At 36.1% G+C, this 26,229-nt stretch overlaps 1 protein-coding gene across 2 annotated transcripts in view; it reads right to left on the reverse strand.

Annotated features, from left to right (window-relative positions):
• PLEKHG1 (pleckstrin homology and RhoGEF domain containing G1) overlaps window positions 1-26,229 on the reverse strand; it is a 120,918-nt gene that overhangs the window by 54,955 nt on the left and 39,734 nt on the right. For both annotated transcript variants that reach the window (XM_087970129.1, XM_087970137.1), the window contains exon 3: window positions 70-602. In XM_087970129.1, coding sequence (XP_087826255.1) covers window positions 70-602 — 533 coding nt within the window. The remainder of the gene's footprint in view (window positions 1-69; window positions 603-26,229) is intronic.

A 26,229-nucleotide genomic window follows, 5' to 3' on the forward strand; every position in this document is an offset into this window, starting at 1 on the left:
CTATATTAAATTTCAGTTTATACATTCTACACTGTGGCTGAACTTAAAACAAAGAGAAAACATACTTACTTTCACGATACTTCTTAAATCCTGCACGTACGTTCTTTCGGTCTCTAGAATTTCTTGGACCACTCTGTCGACATACAGGAGTTTTGGACTTGTAGACTCAACAATCAGTGACATGACACAGTTTTTGTTGTTTTCCTTTGTTTCAGGTTTTCGTGGCATATTTGTCTTTCTTCCAAGATTTCCATCAGAGAGTTGTTCCTTGATGGGGTTATTTTTTCTTAGGTCTTTGCTGGGAAATTGTTGGGTTGGGTGCAGCTCCAACTTTATGGCCCCCACTTCCTTATCCTCATTGAACAAACCCAGATGACTGTTGGAAACCAAGGTTGTTCTGCTACCACAGGAACAGTGGCTATCCCTGGAGGATGCTGAGGAAGACGTTGAGCTGAAGCTAACTGGTCGGTCACTGTCTGACAATTCCATTGCTTTGATTCCACAGTAGAGGAAGTGTTGATTTTCTCTCTGCAGGTTCTTTCCTATCTTCTTGGGAGCTGTGCCTACCATTGCTGGAGGCAACCCATTAAGACTGAAGCCATCTTTATCAGAGAGAAAAATAAATATTAATTTCGCATGTATATTGGATTTCATTAAAAACCATTTTACTTATGCACAGAAAAATAATCATATGGAAGGCTATCTTCAGACATTTCAGTGAGTACAAGCAGACCAGGAGGAATCTGTTGCATATAAACAACAATCCAAGGAATCATCTATCAGTAGGGACTTCTACCTTTATTTTTAAACTTCATTTGAATAGCCTTTTTTTAAAAAAAATAATCAGCATTCGTATTTCCATATTTATTGCACAACATTTTTTAAAACTAGATGATCAAAATGATTACTGGGCCAACCTAAACAAAATTGAAAAAAACAAAGAACGAAAGAAAAAAAACTTGAATGGAATCTAAATTAAGTTGATGCAAAAAAAAACCTTAGTGTAGCTTTGCCTGCTTGAACATAAATAAAACTATTAATCTCTGATCCATAGAAACTTATAAAAGAAATTCAGAAATACCCATTCCGACAATATAGAAATTCTTACCAAACTATAAACAATAGGACTAGGAAGAAAAACCACTGTCACACACAAATATATAATGGGCAAGGGGAGAGACTACAACTCCTAACAACAAATAAAGAATATACAGATACAACAGTAAATCTGTGAGCAATTTCTGTTGTGACTTTATCTCCTGCCATTCTGAGTAGTCTGTTCAGCCCATGTACATTGACAACAAATCAACAGCATCCATAAATATCCAAAGCCAATCTACTGCAGAAATCACCTGGGAATTGTTTTGAGCTGCATTTAGTGTAAATAGTTTCACTACTATGTATCTGTATTTTGCCATAATTATTTCCCTGTAACCATTATGTTATGAACAACTGTACCTCCCAGCTCTCATTGTAGAAGAACGATGCTTTGTATGCTGTTTTGTTGAAAAATCCTATAAGCATATTGATAATCAAAAAATTGGTTCCTCTTCTCATTTTCTTTTCATTAGATTTATTATGATGCCTACTCCAAAAGTCTCTTAATTGCATTATCCAGCTTGTGTATATGAATTCATATTTTACTGGGCATATTGCTATGTTAGTTCCAGGAAACTCTAATAAGCCATTAATAAAGTAAACAAAATGTCTGGTTTGGCTGGAATTCCTAGGTTTTTTTTTAAAGAAGATTTTTTCTGTTACTCATGTTTATTTATTAAACTTGCCCTATCCATATATCTTGGAATTCTTTTTAACAAAATGATAAGCCACTTCAATTATCCTGACATAAGAATTGCATGGACACAGTCATCAAGAGTTGGTTTAAATAAAAGGGCATTGTTATGGTTTATCTATGTAATATGAAGTTAATTATAGTTGACACTATAATAACTGAAAACTGAAGATTTATTATAAGTAATGAAATATGCAGTTCTTCAGCAAAGTAACAGAAAAATTATTTCCTTTGATTTCTGATCAAGAACTATTTTAAATCACAAAGTAAAGAATAATAACTACTCTTCAAAAGTAGACTGGTTGGAAATCTGGGTAAATGAGATAAATGAAAACCTTTCCTCTAATTATCAGAAGACATAATAGCTACAACATAAAGTACAATAGGGGATATTTGATAAGCTGCTTTAGGTATCTCAGCTGAAGTACAGAGTTCCTATTTCATCCAATCATCCCATAGCCTTTCTTCCTGTTCACTGCTGTGTCGCCTCAATTACAGACAGCCCAAAAGCACCACTAAACTATTTGCTTTGTCAATACTACACAAAAAGCATCTGAGAATTCCTACAGTTTAACAAAAGAAAAACAGTGTTTATTCTAATTTTATGACCTTTTATTCCCCCAAAATGCAATGAAAAATAGCTATAATAGATTTTAATGTCACAAGCCTTCAGAAACAGAAGCTTGGCAAATAACAAGAGAAAACCAGCTCAAGTGATGTCACCTGAATATAATAGTTTTGTCTCTAAATCAAATATTAGGATTGTGCAAATGCTATTGAACGCTTAGGATTGTGATCCATATTCCTATTTTAATGCATTTTTCCAGAAACTCAATGAACACAAGCTGTTATCAAATGTACACACAAAGATATGACATAATCTAGACATACAGAGAGAAACCAATGGAGTAGATCAGGGGATACCAGTCAATGCAATCCCATTCTTATTTCTCTTCAAACCCTGCCTGCAAAAACAATATATATGTTTTGGACTAGATTCAGGATTTACTTATTAAAACAAAAGCCTTGAAAAGTGTGCCTGTTGATAGAATTGCTGCTGCACGCTAGCTAGAAAGTTCAGAGTAATATTATATAGTAAAATAGTTCAGCATATTTTCTATTTAGACTGGTCTGGTCTACACCAATTGGCAGCATACCGAGGTACATTTTTCTCATCATGTTATTATTTTTTAAACTGGCAAGGACTTTTTTTTTTTTTTACTTACATCAAAAATACAGATGACTCAAATGGATAGGTACTGCTGCCTAGCTACAAATAAGCCTTTTAAGCTTATTTGCTAGAAGAAAAAAAGAAAAGAAAAAGAAAAAGAAAAAAAAACTAGAGAAGTAAGATCCTGCATTACACTACCCTTGAGATTCCTTCCCTTTCTGTGACCCTATGACAGGAAAAAGCAATCTGCAGCCCAGGACTACACTCGCATGTGAAACCTTCCATTTTTTTGGTAGCCTTTCAATTGCCCACTAACCACTACTTTTCAAACCCGAGAACTAAATATCCATCTTCGAAATTAAAGTATTAATTTTAAGCACACAAAAACTAAATTAAGCCATAAAAGCATCTTGACATACAGTACCCTTTAACTCCCTTTCAGGGAAAAAAAATCTTTATCCATTTGTAGCATTATGCCATCCATCTTCATGTCGTCTCCCAAAATATCTATTATAAACTAAAGATACTCAAAGACTCTTATGATGCTTAGCATACAAAGTGGCAACATTTACTCAGTTCTTTTCAATCTATAATAATTAATTAGATCATTCATTTCAATAGTTTTCCTATTCTTTGTATCATTTGCTATCAAATAAGAGATAAATTTAAATAAAACTATGGTGGGTAGACTTGAATGAAATCTCCATGATGACACACCTGTGCTGGGCATCTTATTTAACTCCAGCCTTAAATTTGATTCAGAGGATGGAAAGCCCAATTCTACACATTTTCTTAGTATTTTCAATTGACAAAGGTATGTTAAATTGGTTTGGTTTGGTTAAATGCTGGAAAGAGAACTAATTGCACTTATCAACACTCTGCTGGGAAATGTGGTTTAGTAACGTGATCCTTTCTCACTCATAACTTTCCACAAATGTTGTAATGTTCCCCACCCTGTCTGATTTCCTCCCTGTGAGGTTTCATACTGCTTGCTGATATTCTAAACAAAGATTAAACATGCACGCACGCGCACACACACAAACAAAGCTGTAGAGATAGTTTCTCTGTAAAATTGTAAAAGTATGTTACCTCTGTAAAAGTATGTTACCTCCACACCCACAGATAACTAAAATTAAAAATATGCATTTTAAAAACACATATGAACCCAGCTTTCCAATGCAAATGATATGAAGTTCTAAAAAGAACTATACCACAATTTATGCTTTTTGATCATGACTTCAGTAATGCTAACCCTTTAACTGTTATAACAATTACAAAAACATCCCTTGTCTCCAGCAGCTTCAAAAGTTAAAATACTATAATGTGTTTCAAAGATGATTGAATGGTTAATACCCTTAAATGAATGAAAGTACCTAATTTGGACATTTGTAACTCAGAGGAATACAATATTTTCATGCTTAAATGTATACTATCTACTAGTTTAACATTATATAATTCACTGCCTGCATTTTTATTTCTTATTTTTTATGAAATCAATCGTGTGTTCCACAGGTTGAATTTCATGAAAACAGGAGAGGCTGTGTATAGGGTATATGCAATTTGTTTGAAAATGTCCTAATCAAATTTTATTTGAATAGGACAATATGGTCTAGAATTGGATCAACACATGCATACATAAACATATCAAGCTGTTGAGTCAAGAAAACGCCTCACCCACCCACCCACCCACAAATCCCTGAATGATAAGGCACACTCTTAAATACCGAAGATTTTGAATAGTACCATGGATAGACATCCCTGCCATTTCAACAAAACCAATTAAACCCCAAATTATTCAAATAACACAAATAAAATTTGCATCCTTTACAGTCCACAAACATGCTCTCTACAGCTTAGCACATCAGAGCTAAAAATACAAGAGTGTCTCAAATAAGGGTCCCCCCCCTTAATTCCTTAGCATTGTGCAAGCTTTCAACTCCCCCTCCCCCCAGTTCTCCCAAAACCGAGCAAGAATTCAAGATTTTTAGCAAATCCAGTTGTCTTACAGATTCTTACCATCTTAAGAGTTTTCTGTCATATCATGAAATATCCTGGAGTCTCAAGCACTTTTATGAGGTAGAATTTTCGGCAACACTTACCTCATCACTATGGAATGCCTCCAACTTTTTAAACAATGACTGAACTTCTCTCCCCCCCCTCCTCCTACCCAAAATGAGGTATAAGCTACCTGTGCAACCAAAGATGAAGGCATCCTTCAGTTCCTGCAGCTGCAAAATTACCACTCCAGAGCCCTCAGGTAAAATGAGTCTTATTAGTCTATATGGCTGCTTCGATAGAAATATTACACGAGTCAGCCTTTAACTACTAAGCCCCTCACACACAAAAAAAGTTTCCCCCGGAACCTGATTCACAACTTTCTCATTGCCTGTACTAAATGCAGTTTTGAGCATTGCTAAGAGCTTTAAATGAAATATGACATCATTCAATTCAAGAACAGGACAATAGACACTACTGTGAATAACTAAAGTGCACACTTCGCTGAGCAATCCCCTGCAAATTATTCTTTCAAGCAGAGACCTGAGAAGGAAAAACATTTTAACAGAGCAATTCTTACAGCATTTTGCTGCTTGTTTTCAAACCACTGCTCACTCCTAGTAACATGAAAAACACACAAAGTAAATATGAGCTGGAGATAGGTAATTAGTATCTATTTTGTATCTATTGGTACAAAAGAATAAAAACAGACACTGTTTTGCTTTCAGAGGTAAGTTGGGCATATTATAAATGCAACTTTTACATAGCAAATTATGTAATAGATATTTTGATTTAGTTTACAGCATATATAAAGAAATTTTTGTGATCTCTCCCTCTCTGCCTCCCTCTCTTTTTTGCCTCGGTATTCTCCAGTAGTGTTTGCCAAAATTGGAAGACTGAGAATGCTATAAAGCAATGTTGTCCTCTTCATTTTCTCCTTCAGCATTTGCCTAAAAACATAGTTCCTGGACAGACGTCTTTTCTGGCTTCCACACATAGAGAGGTAAGAGATATGGGGAAGCCACAAGGCAACACAAAATGTTTCATACAGGCAAATTGTACTACCTCTTTCATTCAACAAAGCTCTTCATCAGAGTGATTCTAAGCTGTTTTGTAAAAGCCTGTTAAAAACTTGATATTGGTGTATTGTCAGCATCAACATCCCAGATGCTTTTCTCTCTCCGTTCACAACTGACTCCAAAATTAATTAGCATTTAACATCTGCCAAATGCCTACACTCTCTGCTGAACTCAATACTACTCCCTCCTACTTTGATTTAATGGTGAAGCAGAATAGAATATGCCCTTTTATTACCACATTTTAATGAGAAGCATCCATTTCAAGCATCAATGTCCAGAGCTGAAATTTTTTTAAAGGCTACAAAGGCCTTAAGACAGCACTCCAAATTCCACAAGAGTAGATAATTCCTGCAGAAACAGTCTTCTATGATTTGTGGGAGACAGTCCTAAATAATATAGTCAGTTGTTTTCCCAATATTGTACAGTCCTGAGAAAACTTTTCAATTTTCAATAAACTTCTGAAGGGTCACTAAGGTGTGGCAAGAAACATAGACTTACTTTACCTGATTCTGCTGCCAAGAACAAATTAGAAAATCTCCTAATTAGGAATAAAAATCTTTCAACAAGTCATTTCTCATTAACTCTTCCATTTATAGCTGATACTCTCTTTTCTGTGGCATTTGATCTCCAAAGGCAATAAAGGCAAAGGAATATCAATATAAATTTGACTCAGCAATTCCTTAGTTGTATGGTCCACCTATTTATTTGTTGATTCAGGACTGTTGTAATTTTGCCTCAAGAGTTCAATGTTTCCCAAATATAACAAATCATAAAAACCTGACGTTCATTTTAAATAGTTATCATCCTTGAGAAATTAGTAGACAATATCATTGCTATCTCAGTTCTTACATTCCTAATCCATTTCAACGACAAATCCTTGTCTTTAACTCAGCTAACAGAACAGAAATCTGTCTGAAAACCAACATTCTTACAAATCTCAAAAGCAGGACATAAAATCCGCTTTTTAACCCTAACACTAAGGCTTTGCTTCTGTCATCAACATAAACTAAACAGTATTTGCTTCAACAACCACACATATGGGCAAAGACCGTATATTTTACTTCTCATCCTCCCACCAAAAGTTTCATAATCATTTCTGAATGTATTAATATACATTCAACAAACAAAGCCATTTTAAAACTAAATTATAAATTGAAATGATTAATATTTAATTGAGAACACGGGAATCTTAGATCACCTTACATACACTAACATACATTTCAACAATTTTCTTCACAGATTTTCATAATCTGGTCTGTGGTTTCTCCTGGATTCATGCTATTGTATCATTTAAGGTAATTCTATCACTATTGCCATAATCCTGTTTCATATTTCTAGAGCCTATAATTTGGTATTGCTTTATTACTAAAGTTTATTACACTGGGTTTTTTTATAGCATTATAGTTTGGGATTTTTTTAGAGGAAGCAACCTAAAATATAAATAAATAAATAAATAAATGGATAGTATCCAAAATCTTTATTGAGGCCTATTTTCTAAAAACATGACTGTGTCACCAAAAAGTATCTGTCATTACATTTTATCCTTATTTTTCAGAGTAAAATTGTTGAAATAGTTTCAGATAATTCATAGAACAGGGAGACATGGAGAAGAGAAATTTGGACATTTGGAAGATTATCTTATAAAGGGATAATTTATGACATAACAGTTTTTGTTTTTGTTTTTAAGTGGCATATCAGGTTTGCTTGTTTCCATACTTGTTGGAGATATTAGTTTGCAATATAAATAAATTTACAGTCTGAGTGCTTTGATGAAAAATCAGCTTCCTAAAATAAACCAATTGTAAATGACTGAAGGAACATTGTGGTCTAAATTTCATGACTTGCAAGTATTACATTTCTTTCTTCAGTTTACTTAATAACACATAAATGTACTATAGTCAACAAGACCTTCTGAAGGACACTGGAACATCTTCTTCCTCAAAATACAGGGTGATATATTAATAATCCTCTGCAATGCAGTACATGATGACAGAATCTGTGCATCATGCTGCAGATACTACTACATAAAACACTTTTCATCCTTTTTATTTTTATTTTAAATAAATTTTATTAAGTTTCCAAATTTTAAAAACATAAAATAAGACTTTATACATTGTTATCAACATCAAGACAACTTTTGCATCTCCTCACATTTTTCAGTATATGTATTTACTTATTCCCTTACCATTACATCTTACTCTTACTATAAATCAATATCTTTTATCCTTACATCTCAATCTTCTCCATGGTATATTTACATATTCCCTCATTCTTTTCCTAATTGCCATTTTATTTTATTTTTATTTCTAAACCACTCATACTAGGCACTTTTCATCCTTATCTGCTGTTGATACATGAGAACACAGGTATATCAAAACACCTTGATAAAAATTTTCAGCAAGTGCCTCCATCTTCAGTAATTATTCTATTAGTTGCACAGCATACTTTTGTTCGTTGTTAATTATTATGTTCCTTCACAGCTGTAAAATCTCTCTCTCTCTCTCTCTCACACACACACACACACACAGAGAGTGTGAGAAAGAGAGAGACAGACTGAAAGACTGCTTCCTTGTCTAACAAGGGGCAGCCTTACTATGTCTCTGTATCTCTTTTTATCATAGATTTCTCCTTTGCAACATACAACAAAAATAGGTAGCCACTCTCTAGACTTATAAAACAGTTTTTTATCCCTTACCTACAGTAAGCATTCAATTTTCTCAATGTTACTTCAGGGGATTTTTTTATGCTTAGCCATTTCTTCTACTGATCGACTTTTTTAAATTTAAACTTCAAGATTTGTATTGGGAAATAGCTGGCCTCTTTGACAAATAATAGCACCTGGGCTATGCATTCTATTGTTACTTCAGCCTTCCCATTCTCAGTAACCAAACAGGACAAGATAAAGGTTCAGAAGATAAGTTGCCCTATTTCAAATATAAAATGATTTTACACACCTTGATAGTTCCAGTTCATCAACTTTCTAGCTTTAGGCAAGATGCAGTCACTACATAAATACCCAGCAGAGAGACATCCAGTTCATTTTGAAAAATTCCTGAAAGATGGGCCTCTTCTTTTCAGCTAATATGACAAGTGAAGACCATTTGGAGAAGCTGAAATGGAAGTGGAAGGTGCCAAACATTCTGCACAGTTGTCACATACATTCAGAAGCAGAGAGATAAAACCTCATTGCTTGAAAGTACTACTGTTGTTAAAACATACATTGTAAAAATGGTGAACTTGCAATTCGTGCATGTGTTGAAAAATGGATAGAATTTCTCATTCATAATACAAATTTATTCATTTTTTCCTGAGAATATATTCTGAAAAGTCGTATTTGTCTACAATAAATTCCAGGTTTCAGAACTATTCCACAACAGTGCTCTCCAATTCAGAAAATATCTTTAGTCAAAAATACTGAAAGCTTCTGAAAGATCAAGGAGTAACAGCATAGTTGCATCCCCTTATCCACAAAAAGTGACCAAAGCAATCTCAGAACCATATTTTCAGTGAAATCCTGATTAAAATGGGTGGAAAATAGAAATACAGATGACCTACGGCCACAAATGAGCCAAAAAATTCCATTGCTAAGTGAGTTTTACCTCATTTTATGACCTTTCTTGCCATACTTATTTAACTGAATCAGTGCAGCTATTAAGTTAGTAACATAGTTGTTAAGTGAGCTGTTAAGTCACAAAAGTTAGGGTTCAGTTCTTTTGTATCTGCCAGAAAATATACTCTAAACTCAGGGCTGTCAAACTCTCACCCCATGGGTTGGATGTGTCATGCGCTGGCCACACCCACACCTGATTTAGTGAAGGGGGAAAAAGTCCCGATACATCACATGATGCCACCATAATGACACGAGTTAGACACCCATGCTCTAACTGTTTCAAATATACCAGTGAATCATTAAAAGAACAAGGATACCAAGTTTGAAAAGAATGTAACCAAAAATATAGCTCACTGGCTTAATCTGAGAAGGCTCAGAGGCACATTGCTATACAAGGCCAATATTTTTCAGATATACTGGTCTCATTTCAGAGCAGTATAAAGGAAAACCACAATTCTGAATACATTGTTTTTACACAATATGTTTCCTTGTGATTGGAAGATATTAAGAAAATAGAAGTATGGAAAAACTCACACCTGTGCAATAGGGAATGAACCGGTTGAGAGAAGGACCATAGATTGTCTCTTCTTTCTTTCTTTTCTTTCTTTCTTTCTTTCTTTCTTTCTTTCTTTCTTTCTTTCTTTCTTTCTTTCTTTCTTTCTTTCTTTCTTTCTTTCTCTTCTTTCTTTCTTCTTTCTTTTCTTTCTTTCTTTCTTTCTTTCTTTCTTTCCTTTCTTTCCTTCCTTCCTTCTTTCCTTTCCTTTTCCTTTCCTTTCCTTTTCTTTCTGTTTGCCCTGTAATTCTAACCATTACACCACCAATACTGCAGGTCAATTCTGCCGACTGTCAGCAGATCAGTCCTGATTGGCTCAAGGTTGACTCAGCCTTCCATCTTTCCGAGGTTGGTAAAATGAGGATTGGGGACAATATGCTGACTCTGTAAACCGTTTAAAGAGGCTGTAAAACACTATGAAGCAGTATAAAGTCTAAGTGTATTGTTATTAATTTATTTTTATTAATGAATCATTTTTGGAAATTAGTACACTTTACTAATAGCTTTTTCAATTTTCCTGAACACACTACAAATGGTATCAGGTCTACAGAATTTCCCTTCTGTTCTGGGTGGGTAGAAGAAAGCCTGTTACACAGAGGAAGAATGAGCTGCAGAAAAAGGTCAACCTGTTCTCATTGTCTACATTATTGTCTACAGAATTAGACTTTTTCCAACGAATATAAAATGCGCAGGTTTTTTTCTTGCTTTATACTATTAATACTAATTTATTTTTTGTGCAAATAAAGGGTTCACAAATATTAGGACAATATCTTGGGTAAAAATCTGTTATCAGGAGCTACATTCAAAATTATCACTTTTTTTGTTTGTTTGTTCCCCAGGCACAATGTAGCATTTATCCTATAAACTACTAAGCTTGGTAATAGTCCCACTCATGAAACCATAACAAGTACAGTAACTTTTAAAAAAATCTTGTTTCACAGTCATTTGCAGAGAGGCCTTTTCATTTTAATCTTGAACACAAGGGGTTGGTTGCATCTTTTTAAAGGTTTTGCAGTGGCATGAAAACAACCCTTGTAAAAAGAAAGAGATACAGTGATGGGCTGTGCCCCCCCCCCCCCACCCCCCCAACCCCCCCCCCCCCCCCCCCCCCCCCCCCCCCCCCCCCCCCCCCCCCCCCCCCCCCCCCCCCCCCCCCCCCCCCCCCCCCCCCCCCCCCCCCCCCCCCCCCCCCCCCCCCCCCCCCCCCCCCCCCCCCCCCCCCCCCCCCCCCCCCCCATTTCAACCACAACAGAGCAAGTTACCAGGCTGAAATCATTTTCAGCAATTCAAGGTGACACTTGTTACCTTTCAAGCCCTATATGGAATTGGACCATGTTATTTGCAGCACTGTCTCTCCTGAAGGTATGTGCAATAATGTTCCTCCAGGTTACACAGGGTGGGCAAGCTCCAAGTCCCTTCCCTCAATGTTGCCATTTCTGTAGCAGCCCCTGTTCTGTGGAACACCCTGTCTCCTAGCCCCATTCCCTGGATCTGACAGGTATCCAGCCTTTTTGCCTTCCAAATACTGTCAAGAGCTAGCAAGCACCGGGATAGTGTTAGGTTGCATCTGGGGGATTGTATCTGGTGGTGTTTGAAGACCCCCTCCTTCACTCTCATTATAATCTTCCTTCCCTCTTCCCTTCCCTTCCCTTCCTTCCTTCTCCCAGAGCCCTGTTTTCACTGGCAGAGGCACCATGGGCCAGTCCTTTGCTGTTCCAGGCCGGCTCCACAGGCTGGATTTAGGCACCCCGCAGGCCGGATCCGGCCCACAGGCCTTGAATTTGACACCCCCTCCGCCATAGGTGGTTATATAAGTCTTTTAAGTAAATCCTACTAGTTAGATTAGTTCTAGCCAGAAGAAGACATTGTACCATGCAGAGTCAAGATAGTATTCTTCTCAAAACAAAATGTTGGTGATCTGCTACAGAACTATACTCAAAGGAGTAGTTGAGCAGTTTTTAGGTTATGTTTGCTGACAAGCTGTTAGCTAACTTTGAACTACAAGATAATTGAAGTCACAGAATAAGCTTAAAAGTGTCTACTAATGCTATGACAAATTACAAATTTTTTCTGCTTTTTAAAAATAATCTGATGAATGCAAATGTATCATATGCCAGTTTAAATCCCATACCTAACTTTCATTAAGGTTGAAGCAGCAAGGATAAGGATCTGTTTTATAAAAACCAGAGAGTCCTGCCTTAGACATGAAAAATTAGCTGAATGACTTTGGCACCAGTCACTCTCTCTCAACCCAACCCACTTCACAGGACTATTGTGAGGAAAATAGGAAAAGAGTATTAGGTATGTTCGCTGCCTGAGTTATTTATTAAACAATAATAAAGGTGGGATAAAATCTCTTCATACTGAATATGAACAAATACACAATATCTACAGTTTTCTCCATGATGTCTCACAGAATGTCTGACAAAGGTCAGAGTCAAAATTAGAATCATCAGTGTAACATTGTCAGTAAAATTTAAAAAGCCAGCAGCCATTGCATCCTAAAAAAGAGTAAAAATGGAGTAATATGAAGAAAATAATTCATAATAGATCAATTAACTTGAGCATACTTGAATTATTAAAATAATTCCAGAGCTGGTGTTTATGTGACAATTTGGTTTAATATAAGATTTCCAATTGGATGCCCTTTGGGGTTGGCTGGATTGCAGATCTCATATTCCTCCGTTTACAATGAATGCCAATTGGGAATAGTGACCCCAATACTTTGGGGAAGACACCAGACTGGAAAAACCTATTTTATCACAATATACTGCTGAACACTATTCCATTTTGGCATAAATTCACTTTTTTCCAATAAACATAACACAGATTCTAATTATATAATTGCAGACTAATTATAAGAATTGCTACTTCAATTTAAAAAAAAAACACACAAATTTAGAAACCACTTTCTTTTTCACATTGTCAACTACCTCCAAGTATAAGCAAGCACCAACCATTATTAATCAAGACTTTGCACTGCTGAATAATTTAACACATTCCTTACTGAAGAACCCCAAGATTCTCTGGGAGGCCACTATCAGTAATCAACACCACCAATTATCTGGCATACTCAATGGAAAACATAATTTCTGTGGAAAGCTTAAGTACACATGTTAAACAGCTGCATCGGCTTAAAAGAATAAAAAACACACAAGCACTGTCTTTTCTAGAGACCAGTGCAAACTTTTTGTTTTTATATCAGATTTATGTAAATCATCTCTGCCAAAATCCAAAATTTAATTACATGTTCCAAATCCTAATATTTGCCCAGTTAAAATGGACTGTTTTTGACACTTCCAGTGAGGATTCATGGAGAACCAGATGTGCCTGAAGGAATAGGGATGGCATTGCAGTGGAGACTGATGGCCAGACAGTAAATTCGCTGCCAAAGTCTCTCCAGAAAAAGGAAAGATCATAAGATCGCCTACATGTACTCCGGACAGCTGATTCTCATGAGTAAACTGCAAGAATTGAAGTTTTTGCAGTCAGGTTGTGACATGAGCAGCTGGGAGTCAAGGAATTCCACTTAAGCTCATAGTCATAATGTAGCCTATAGGAAACACAATGTTTGCTGAGCATCATTTCTTTGTCAGTTTTGGAAATTGCTTAACTGCAGTTTTGAAGAAACCATTTTGACTATTCATGGTCATATGATAAAACTGTGAAAATATAAAAAGAGCCATGATGGCACAGTGTTAGAATGCAGGCTAATTCTGCTGACTGCTGGCAGTTTGATCCAGATGGGACTCAAGGTTAACTCAGCCTTCCATTCTTCCAAGATCAGTAAAAGGAAGACCCAGATTGTTGGGGGCAATATGACAACTCTGTAAACCGCTTCGAGAGGGCTATCAAACACTATGAAGAGGTATATAAGTCCAAGTCCTATTGCTATAAGCAAATGAAATCACTTGTTTTGGTCTACTGTATTTGAAGTCTTCATATAGAACAAAATACAATATACAAAACAATAGTATATCTACTATCAAAACATTAGTTTTTTCATATAATTTTTCATTGTCTTTTTGTGACTTTGTTGACAGACAGCTTTAAATTAGAATTAAAATATTTATAACACTATCAGGTCACTATTTATCTACTAATTTTAAAATATATAACCAATTAGTTGAACTTCATAATGGATTGCTTAACTTGAGCACATTAGAATGATTAAAAGAGTTCCAGAACTATTTTGATATATCCAGAATAATGTAACAGACTATATTATTAAGGGCACACTGTTAACTTCCCAAAGATAATAGGCATTATAGAAAGATAGTTATCAAAATGCAAGCCCCACTGAACACACTAAGAATTAAATCTGAGTAAATGCTCATAGCATTATCTGTATTTATGTAACTGAGCCTCAGCAAGTGAAACTCAAATTATTAATACATTCTTCCTTGTTTATGTTGCTTTCTCTGTTGATTCATCGGTATCAGACTTTAGATGATAAACTCCTTGGGGCAAGAATTTGTTTTCTTTGTGTAAAATACTGTGCTTCTTACTGGCACCAATAAATAACAAAACAATGAAGTATAATAAAATAAATAGGAAATAAAGATTGGAATGTAACATTTGAACTTTTCTGACTGCGTTGGGCCTAGAGGAGAAGTGCTTTGTCTGGAAGCAAAAAATGCCATCCTATTATGTTTGAAAAGACTGTGGAAAGCACTAGACAGAAGGATTACAGATCGGTCCTCTAATGCCAGAGCTTTTGGCTTCGGTCAGAATTTATTAGCAGCACAAGCAATCATGGAATGCAGTTCCATCTGCTTCTTGTTAACTTCATTCATGAAGGCTGCCTTCTAAAAATGATGACTTCTGAGCAATTCTTTCCAGCTCCATGTCCTAACTGAAATGCAAATGCTTTGACAATCTTATTGGCAAAGGATACTCTCTCCAAGGGAATACTGCAAACTGAAGAAGTCTTGTAAATAGCAAGCTCACATTTTGAGAAAGGTTTCCTATAGATCAGGGGTCGCCAACCTTTTGGACCTCAGGGACCACCAAACTCATAATTTTTGATCCCAGGGACCACTAACTGGTTCTGTGGGCATGGCCTAATTTGTGGGTGTGGTTTGGTAGTCATGTGACTGGCTGGGCATGGCTTGCATGTAAATATTATATTTATATAAATATTGATTATTTTTTTTAATAAAAAAGAGCAACTTTTACCCAAAATCAGGCAAAGCAGGCAGGCAGATTGAGTTGCTCATAGAATCACAGATTCATTCAGAGATCTATCTATCTGCCATTGGCTAGCTCAGTCTATCACATAAAATTTGCTTGCAAGCAAACTCACAAAATTAACTCACAACACACCATGTATGTAAATATTGAATTTTTATAAAAAAAAGAGCAATTTTTACCCAAAATAAGGCAAAGCAGGCAGATTGAGTTGCTCACAGAATCATTCACTGGAAAAAGAAGTTATGCTTGGAATATTCAGCAGTAAAATAAGCAGAAACAAGGCTGCCAAAAACATGGTGGCTAGGTACCATCACCGGTTGGCGACCACTGCTACAGATTATTAGTCCTTGTTCCATTATTATACATTTAGGCCTGACTAACTGAAGTTGCTTTCCTGCAGCTTTAAAAACAGAAAATTGCAAACATTTGCATTTCTATTTTGAAACATTTTACTCTTAATGTGTGTGGCTTTGGCAGCTCCTTTTAGAGGGAGCAGTAGGTGCCAAACTGCAATCCGGAAAAGAAAATTAAGAAAAAAAATCAATGCGCAATTCCTTTTTCTGTAGCAATTATCTGCACCTCAGGACAGTAGTACAGAACAGAAAGCGAAAAGAATTAACTCCTGCCTGTCTTTATAGTAGCACTTTACCCTTATAAGAATGCAAAGCAGAGCAAAAAGATCTGTGGGCAATTTGACGGGCACTAGAGAGATGCTTCATATTGCACTATAGCTAGAAAAAGGTAACTTGGGCTTCACCTCTCAGCTAGCAAGAATTTTTTTAAAAAGTGGATTTTGTAATTTGAGAGGCAGGATGGAAGGCTAAATAAATTCTAAGTTCATAAATTAATGGAAGGCAATTGGACTGAATAAGATTTGAATGTTTAAAAATGAGAAGATGCCCTTGAGTTGACTTTTGCTGATTGCATACTTGCCATACTATCCCACATCCTTAAGATATTTCCCATCATTTTGTGTCAGATTTATGCCCCCAGCCAAGGTGGACCATGAGCTACGTCCTGATGAATACCTGATGTAATTAGTTTAGGGGAAAATTGGGTGCCTTGAGTTTTACAACTCCTTATTTTATCATAATCAACAAGCCACGTCTCTTTTGGCTACATTTCCCCTCACTAAATTAGTTAATATAAAGAAAATGTGAAGTCCAAAGGAGTTAAATGATGCTCCAATCCTATATTCAGTTTATGATTCTTTTTTGGGTATGACTGCCCAGAATTAAAGCATAATAATGAGGACAGTTATATACAACTAATACTGGTACACACACACACACAAACACACACAGGAAGATTTCACACACAAACACACTGCAGGAAGAAGATTTCAACTTCCAAAGGAATGCTGCCTCTATAAGCTTCCAAAATTTTATTACCCGAGGACTGAAATACCAATAGCTTTTTAAAAATAAAAATCTTGCTTTTCTTCTACACTTTAGCCAATCCAAATCCTTTTATATGCAAAAAAAAAGGGGGTGGGTGGGAGGTAGACTGAGTTTCAACCTGTTCTTTTATATGAGCAACACAAGAACATTCTCACACATCCACAGTCTATTCCTTATTCTTACTGCCTTCTAAGCAATTCCAGCTGAGATGCCTGAGACTTTATCTTGAATAAGCATGCACGGAATAATGAAAAACTACAGTATGAAAAGGGATTAAAACTATATTCATGGAATAGAATGTTTTTCCTTTTTCAGGTAGAATACATCAAATTCTTTTGACAATTTTATATTTATATATATATACAAACATATAAGACTTCTACACATACAAATGCATAAACAGAAGAAAATAGAGAAGAGGCATCAAGAATCCAGAGAAGTGCAAGAAAAGAACGGCTTACCCTACAGATGTTTCCTCTGCAACAAACAAGCTCATGTTTTCCCCACAGAGTTGGATTATTAAGGCTACAAACAAACTATTAAAATCAATTGTTCATTCTACAAATAAGTAATTGGCTTAAGGCTGCTCTTGTGCATTCACTCTCACACACACTGATGCGGCTCTCTAGAAATACATCTGCAAAGTGAAGTAAAAGCATTTAAATATCAAAAACAGAACAGAAACAGGAGGCTAATCTCCCTGCAGACCCCCCTCCCACCACGCAAACAAGCCACATAAATTGCTGTTGAGTAAAAGGTGTTCAGCACACAATTAACAAGTCACTAAAAGCCACCCTCCCGTTTAGATATTAAAGCTGCAGGTTTGGATACCACTGCTGGCAGGCAGCCATCACTGCAGGCCTCAGTAGGAAAGGAAAGCTTTAAATAAAAATAAAGCCTGCTGGGAAAATTCTCCCACACTTATAGTTCTGCAGCATTTTAATTCTCTCAGGGATTCAAGGGGAGACCATTCATTCCATTACTAACCTCTCATACCAAATGTTAGAAAACTACAGAAGACAATTTTCATGAAATGTTTTGTTCAGGTAGGAAAAAGGAGAACTGCAGTGTTTCTCATAATGTTCTTTTAAAGCAGCTGACTTTAATAACAGAAACTCTCTGCAATAGAAGAAATATAACCAATTGGGGGAGGGGTTCAAGTTCCCTCCCAGCCACTTCAGACTGCTCATGGTTTTTCAACCCAATGTGTTTCTTGGGAATATTAGGAGGATAAAACTGGAGGGGAAAGTAATATCCATTGTTCCTGCAGAAAAAGTGATCCGTAATTGCAACAAAGCAAAATACATGCTTTAGTCAAATTTAGGCTTCCTAGTGTTACATTTTTTTGCAGATGTGAAAGAAATACTAGGAAGTTTTTTTCCTTAGGAAGCTGATGGATTTCAACCTTCTTGTAACTCATGCGTGTCCATCTGTCTTACTTAAAACAACCTGATACATCTTGCTGGACTTCTGAGTCTGGGATATATAGCTGTTAATGAGATGCCTGAATCTCATCATAAGGTAAGATTAGCATCATGCTTGCAGGAGCAAATGGGTATAACAAGGAAGAAGAGTTGGCTAGCCAGATGTTGGTGGAAAATGAGAACAATCAAACCCACAGCAATGGTCACACCCTCTTCTCTGGCAATGATTGTGATAAATAGTTTTATTTTTCCACTACAACTCTAATCTACTAGGAACCAATCGCCAGAGTTGTTCCAAATAGGAAGACTTGTTTTATAATTCAGCCCCCAAAGGGAAGAGAAGCAAAGCTCTTCTGATGAGTGTTGTGGTTAGTCTGTAAGGAATTTTGTAAATATAACTGTTTATTATCCTTCTGACTTTGATGATACAGTTAAAGCATTTCCAGTAAATGTATTTTTGGTATTAGCTTGGGATGAGTCCCATTACAAGTGTACAAAATTTTTGCCAATCCCAGATAATAGGACTAACCAAAGATGGATTGTTGGAACAACTAATTTAAGTAATAAATGAGTCAGTACAGGAAGGAGTACTTTCTACATGTTTTAAAGAGGATATGATCAACATTGTTGAACAAAAACAAAAAAGTGAAAGGTATACAAAATGTTCCAAGCTCAAGACATCTGTTCCAATGTTGCATCAAGTATCATGTGTAAATTCCCATCTGGAAATGTTGAGAGTTCAAGCACTACCTGCCTTTTCCAGTCTACTCTTGGTCTCAGTTGATCACAAACAAATGCTGGTACACGTTTCTTCTAGAGTGGCAAGTCTGCTTGTAAAGTCCTGCAGTGAATTCTTTATGCTCTTGATATTGCTGGAGCTCTGATCTATTTGTACTTCTTTCTTCTTCCATGTATGGACAACTTCTTCTGACATCCTCTAGATCTTCAGACTGGCCAATGATTATCTTAGAAGATGGAATTTCTTCCAAGATATCTATTCAGCAATGTATTACATTATATGCCAAGCTTTAATAATACAGTAGTTTGGGATTTCAGTATCACCAAAACTCAGATGACCCCCACACAACTCTCTCTCCTAATAAGAAGGTGTTTATTAGAACCTTGATCTCTGCAAATGATAATTGATACTGAAGTTTTATGTTATGTTTTTTGTTTCAATGTTAAAGGCCTGAATGGTTTAGGGCAGGGGTCTCCAATCTTGGCCACTTTAAGTCTTGTGGACTTCAACTGCCAGAATTCCTCAGCCAAAGCTGGCTGAGGAATTCTGGGAGTTGAAGTCCACAAGACTTAAAGTGGCCAAGATTGGAGACTTCTGGTTTAGGGAACAAGACATTGGTGGGACTAGTTTTTTCCCCCTTGTAAACCAATAATTAGGCCTTATTTGTACTTGAAAGGAAGAAAACATGTTTTTCAATACAGACATAATACTGCATATTAATTGCTACACTTTGTACTTTAAGGACAACACAATACAGTAGTTTAGTTATGATACAGAAAAATCCTGGTAACTATTATGGTTCATTATTATTTCCAAATACAGCCATTAAAGGAAAATATATAAAACAGCTTCACTAGATGTCTTAGGTGGAAACTTCAGTCTGGAAGCATGCCAGTGGTCTATGTAGTAAATTTTTATAATTAAGTACTGATCATATTTATATAAGCAATCTGACCATTTTCTTAAACATGATTAGTAAAGGTGATACCTAAGACTACCTAATTATCACCTTATAAGTTCGGATCACAAATCACATTGAACAACAGTTTAAAAAAGCAGCTGTTCACTAAACTGGACTAGTTCATATGTTTCCACAACACACAAGCCAACAAACCAAATAATGGCTTTTCCATCCATGCCCTATACAAATAAATCATATTCATATGAAAACTGACAGGCGAGTTAAAATAATTCCAACTTCACTTTTGTAGGCCAGGCCAATGGCATGCACATTGCACTGGTGTCTGAAAAAGACAGGAAAACTGCAAGGAATTTTTGCAAGGTTGCTATTAAAGCCCAATATAAACTAAAGTATCGAATGTTTCTGCTTGGTTATAATACATACCTTTGAATGATATATTCTAGATTATTGTATAAATAAGTTTTATTTTGCTAAACACAATAATTAAATACTTAAGAAGGGAGGAACCTTGCAGAATTTTGCAAGTTTAGTTGAAAGAGAAGCCTCAATGTGTGTAGCCAAGATGCAACAGATTAACTTTTTTTCCTTGTATCATATATAAAAACAGATGCTAATATTTTGTTTATGCTCATCTCCATAGCAACAAAAAGATCAAACATTTTAAAGAAATGCTTTCAGATTTGTTTTAGTACAGCTGCTTAATAGATTGTACTGCTTTAAGTTATATTATATATTATAATATATTAGAATAATTGATTATTTCCCATCAAGATGGTGTAGCTTTGAAAAACAGCAACTTGTTATCATCGCTTAAGTTCACGCATACTTAATTTCTTTTCAACATCCTCCTTGAAAAGAAAAAAAAAGGGAAAAGTTTGAATGTGACACTGTGCACTGGAAATTTTAACATGGTTATTTCCATACTGCAATTACAACAGCTGGCAATCTATTAAACCAGGAGCAGGTGGCCTGCTAGATTCCAGATTCAATCATTCCAAATCACTGGAGAAAGCTGTTTTAAGTCATGCTTTGCATCAAGATATATTCTAAAGTTGTATTTCAGAAGAGAGGGAGGGAGGATAGATGGCTTTACCTAAGTGGCACTTTCCAATCAGACAGTTTAAAAAGAGCCACTTTTTAAAATATGAGATATTTCATATAGGAACCAATACATTCCTCAGCCTTGCTTTCTTTATCTTTAGGAATGTATTCCTGCTGGAATTTCCAGGGGTTGAAGATGGCTTTACAAAAGTAGAACTGACAGTCACAGAGAAGAATGAAGAGCTGATGAGCAAACCAGCTCTTTGAACCTATCCAGGAGGGGGAGAAAAGACTGGAAGATTGCCCACAAGTGCTCCAGAAAGGTGACTGCCACACAACATTCTCTGGTAACTTTTGAGCCATGAGAGTTAAGAATATAGCCATTTTGCTCATAATGCCAGCTTTGAAAGGACACTACATTTGCATACCTCCTTTTCTTATCAGATTTGGAAATTGTGTATTATCTAACGATGATGCTCTGTTCAATCATGTCTGATTTTCGCCAGCTCCATTAACCAGCTCTCTCCATAATTTCCAATCTGGTATGACTTCTTTCAGTTGTTTTATGCTCTGGCTGGTGTTGGCTTTGATGGTACCTAGCCACCATGTTTTTGGCAGCCTTGTTTCTGCTTATTTTACTGGTGAATATTCCAAGCATAACTTTTTTCCAGTGAGCTTGATCGTATGATATGGCTGAAATAAATAAAGTGGAATTTTGTGATTTTTGCCTTCCAGCAATATACCTGACTTTATACACTATAGTGTGTGTGTGTGTGTCTGTCTGTCTGTCTGTCTGTCTGTCATCTTTGCTGTCCAAAGAATGAGCAAGAGCTTTCTCCAGCACAACTCAAATGAGTCAATTTTCCTCCTATCTAGTTTTTTCATGGTCCAACTTTCACAATCGTAGGTAACTATGGGTCACATCTGCGTTTAGTTAGCACATTTATATCCTTGCTTTTCCATACTCAAGTAATGTTCATCAATGCTGTGCAACCCAGTGTGATTCATTACTTCATTACTTTTATTATCTGTAGTTGTAGGAAAGTGAAGTCTTCTATGCATCTGATCTAATCAGGGTCACTGTTATTATAATATTCCGTTCAGAGGTGGGCTTCAAAAATTTTAGCAACTGGTTCTCTACCCGGTTGCTGGGTGGGCATGGCCATGGTGGGCATGGCCTAGCCGGCCTCCTGCACCATGGTGGCAGGGAGGCATTTTTGTCCTCCCTGGGCTCCGGAGGCCCTCTGGAGGCCAGAAACGGGCACATTTCCAGCCTTCTCAAACTTCCGGGAGGCCCATTTTTCACCCTCCCTGGGCTCCAGAGGTTTTCCTCAAGCTTCCGGGAGGGCGAAAACGGCCTTCCCAGGCTCCAGAGGCCCTTTTTTTACCTTTCTCAAGCCTCTGCGCTACACTTACCTACACTTGCGCTACACACTTACCTACACTCTGCGCTACACATGCCTACACTTACCTGGCATCCAAAATGGACTGCATGGTGACTCCTGGGAAAGATGGGGTGGGCATGGCCAGTCAGGGATGGGATTTGTCAATTAGCCGAACTGGACATAAAATTAGCTACCGATTAGCTACAGGTTTTCCCAAAGTGGGTTGAACCAGTAGCAGCCCACTCCTGATTCCATTCCATTCCATTCCACCATGAGCTGTAGTGGCGCAGTAGTTAGAATGCAATATTGCAGGCTACTTCTGCTGACTGTCGGCTGCCTGCAGTTCAGCAGTTCAATTCTCACCAGCTCGAATTTGCCTCAGCCTTCCATCCTTCCCAGGTCAATAAAATGAGGACCTAGATTGTTGGGAGAAATATGCTGACTCTGTAAACCATGTAGAGAGATCTGCAAAGCACTATGAAGTGGTATATAAGTCCAAGTGCTATTGCTATTCCTCACAATGGTCATGAGCTTGGTTTTTTCATGTCTAGAAGAGGCCAAATTTCTCACTTTCTTGTTTAATCTTTTGATCAGATGTTTCAGGCCTTTTTTGGTTTCTGAGAGGACAGTTGTGTGGTTAACACATTTGAAGATTGTTCATAATCTTTCCTTCAATCTTTATTCCAATTCTAATTCTTCAAATTCCATCTTCCTCATGATCACTTTGGTGTTTAGGTTTAATAAGAAAGGTGAAAGAATGCAACCTTGGTGCACTACTTTCTCTATCTTGGACTTATCAATGTCTCCATGATGTTGGCACAGTGGCTTTTTCTTTATTCCACAACTGACTTTCTAAATGGGATTTCCTCTGGAAAGCTGCTGTTCAACATGGACAATAAATCATTCCAACACCTGCATACAGATACATGCTGTTATATTTAACTTTGTCTTTAAAAAACTTTTTAAAAGTACAATTTATAATAAAATGCAATTACTATCAGCATTTTGTAGAAATTAAGACATATCTGCAAATTTCATGAGGCAACTTTTATTTGGCACACTGGTGCAAAATAATATATAATATACATTTATGCATGAGATGAATACGGAAAATGAAAAAAATCCACAACTAAGATGTAATATGGGTCCAGCTCCTTTCTTCTCAATGTTGTTCAAGAACCAAAATAAAGGACATTTAAAGAGATCAGAAACCTCTTATCAGTCAAATCCTATTCTGGATTCAAATTTGTAGAAAAAGCTTGACCAGTTTGCTACCAACCTTGTTTTCTGTCCTCATTTTTACCTAATAAACCAAGAATTGAACTAAAGAAATAAATCAAGTAAATACTTTTGTTCTGACAAATATAATTTATATTTAATAAAAAAGATCCAAGACCCCAGATGAAAAAACTAGCAAGAGTGCTATTTTTTAAAAGTAACTAGGGGGGAAAAAACTTATTGTCCAGAAACAACGATATAGTAAGAACTTTCTTTTTTTTAATGTATTTTTAATTTAAAATAAAATTTGTTTAAGTTTCATATATTTAAAACATTTAAAAAGAAACAAACAAACATATAAACAAATATATATACACATATATACATTTTACAGCAGGTATTGAGCATTTGTTACATTTTTCTTTTCTTTTTTTTCTTTTACCCCATAACATAGTAAGAACTTTCTATTCTCTCTGACATCTGAAAATTTACAGATCTTAAATTATTGTACTATATAAGCACAATATCCCCAAATCAAGAAATATATTCCAGTACTTTGACCTATGTAAATAAAATATGAACTGTTTCTAGAAATATTTTATTGCTTATATAACATCAAAGCTGGCTGCTTTCCCTACTCTGTCAGCAAGCTTTTTTAAAGTTAATTGAAACCAGAGGTAGTCAATTAAGAAACTGAAAGTGAACAATATGGGTTAATACAACAAAATATATTTTAATCATCTATCTAAATCTAAGGCTCACTGAGATTTTAAAGGTTTAAAAAAATAGAAAAATATTAATTGAAAATAGTTCAGAGTCCAAAAGACAGAGGTTTATTAAATCAGAGTTTTGGCCAAAACATTTTTTTCTGAACATGAGGAGAAGCTATTGCTGTTACATTTTTATTCTAGTTATGTATAAAATGTATATCCTGCCTTTATATCCCTATTCCTGTAAGCATTATGAACCATGGTGGTGCAGTAGTTAAAATGCAGTATTGCAGGGTAATTCTGCCAACTGCCGACTGCCAGCAGTTCAGCAGTTCGATTCTTACTGGCTCAAGGTTGACTCAGCCTTCCATCCTTCCAAGGTCAGTAAAATGAAGACCCAGATTGTTGGGGGAAATAGGCTGACTCTGTAAACCGCTTAGAGAGGGCTGTAAAGCACTGTGAAGCAGTACATAAGTCTAAGTGTTATTATTGATGCGGACTGTAATAAAAGTACAAACTTTAAGAATGAAGGCAATAGCTTAAGTGTAAGTACCTATTTCTTCAGGAGGTTAAAGTGGTGAGCCTGAGCAAGGCCTTTTATTATATTTAATCGCTTCCTCTGGTGTATGTATCAACTTAATTATTTACTTAATTATTTACTTTTACTAGCAAAAGCCCTTTGGCATGAACATAAAATGCAAAGTGCTATAAGGTTGAATGCCTCTCTATGCTGTCATCTATAATGGTGATCGGAGACCATGAAACACAATTTAAGTTTGGTGAGCATTATGGATGGTAGCAATCACATCTCAACAAGTTCAGATCACATAAAAAAATTCTAAAGGAATCCAATTTCATCTCAAACACCCTCAATCATTAAGAAATCTAGAAGAATGTTACCATCATAACACCTGATTAGAACTCATAGTAACCCCACCCCCATCAAGATTTATTACGTACAGTATCTTTAATGAACCTATTCTCAAATATAAATACTGGAGAATAATGCTTCCTATTTCCTTTTAAATTAAGAATATATCACCTGCCTTGGAAAATAGTAAAAATCAGTGGAAAATAAACTATATTGAAACTGCAGGTATTTTTCTGGTATTCTTTTGAAATATGTGGAACATTGATGAGATTATTCCTGTATTTTTCCCACATGACACTTTAAATTCACATGTCATCTGAATTCTATAGACCTAATTAAAAGGAACATTGGATCACAGCTGATTGGAATGCTGTACTCTTAACAAGATACACACAAAGCAAAGCCATGGCAACCATTGAATTTAAAGATCCATTTTAAAAGACTCATTATTATGCTCCTCAGGATTTCAACTATATAAGATCCAACTTGGCAACCATCCTGTTAAAGATGTTTTCAGTCAATTCTCTTTCCTGAGCAGTTTTGAGCAGAAGGTTAAAAGGCTCAACGGCTATTCCCATATACCAGGGCATAAATATCAATACCCTTGACAAAAGGCAAGATAAATATTTATCAAGGTTTACAAGTGGATTATTTAATGTTCAAGTAAGGAGCTATAATCTGGATATTAAAGCAAAACAGTGTTGGACTTGCTTAGTAAAGGAATGGAAGATTTGCCAGGGTTGAGGCCATCTGAATGATAAAAGAAAATTTCCCAAAACAAAGTAACGAGAAACTAGTTCCATAGAGTTGTCAAAAAATCTACATGAGGGTGCCCAGGAAATCATCAGAAATCTAGCTTCGTTTGTAGGTAGTTTTATTTCTTAAACATTTGTGGTTCAGTCACAAAGTTGTGTTTGACTCTTCACAATCCCATGAATCAGAGCCCGTCAAGACCTTCTATTCTTCACTGTCTTCCAGTCTTTGTCCAAATTCGTGTTAATTGCGTCAATAACACTATCTAACCATCTCATCCTCTGCCATCCCTTCAATCTTTCCCAACATTAGGGTCTCTTCCAATGATCTTAAACATTACACTTGAGTAGATCTTTCAAGTCAGAAGCAGGTT

This window comes from Notechis scutatus, chromosome 1 (assembly GCF_049901735.1).
Source record: "Notechis scutatus isolate UNSWTSFEM ecotype Mainland chromosome 1, rNotScu1.2, whole genome shotgun sequence".
Classification (NCBI taxonomy): domain Eukaryota; kingdom Metazoa; phylum Chordata; class Lepidosauria; order Squamata; family Elapidae; genus Notechis; species Notechis scutatus.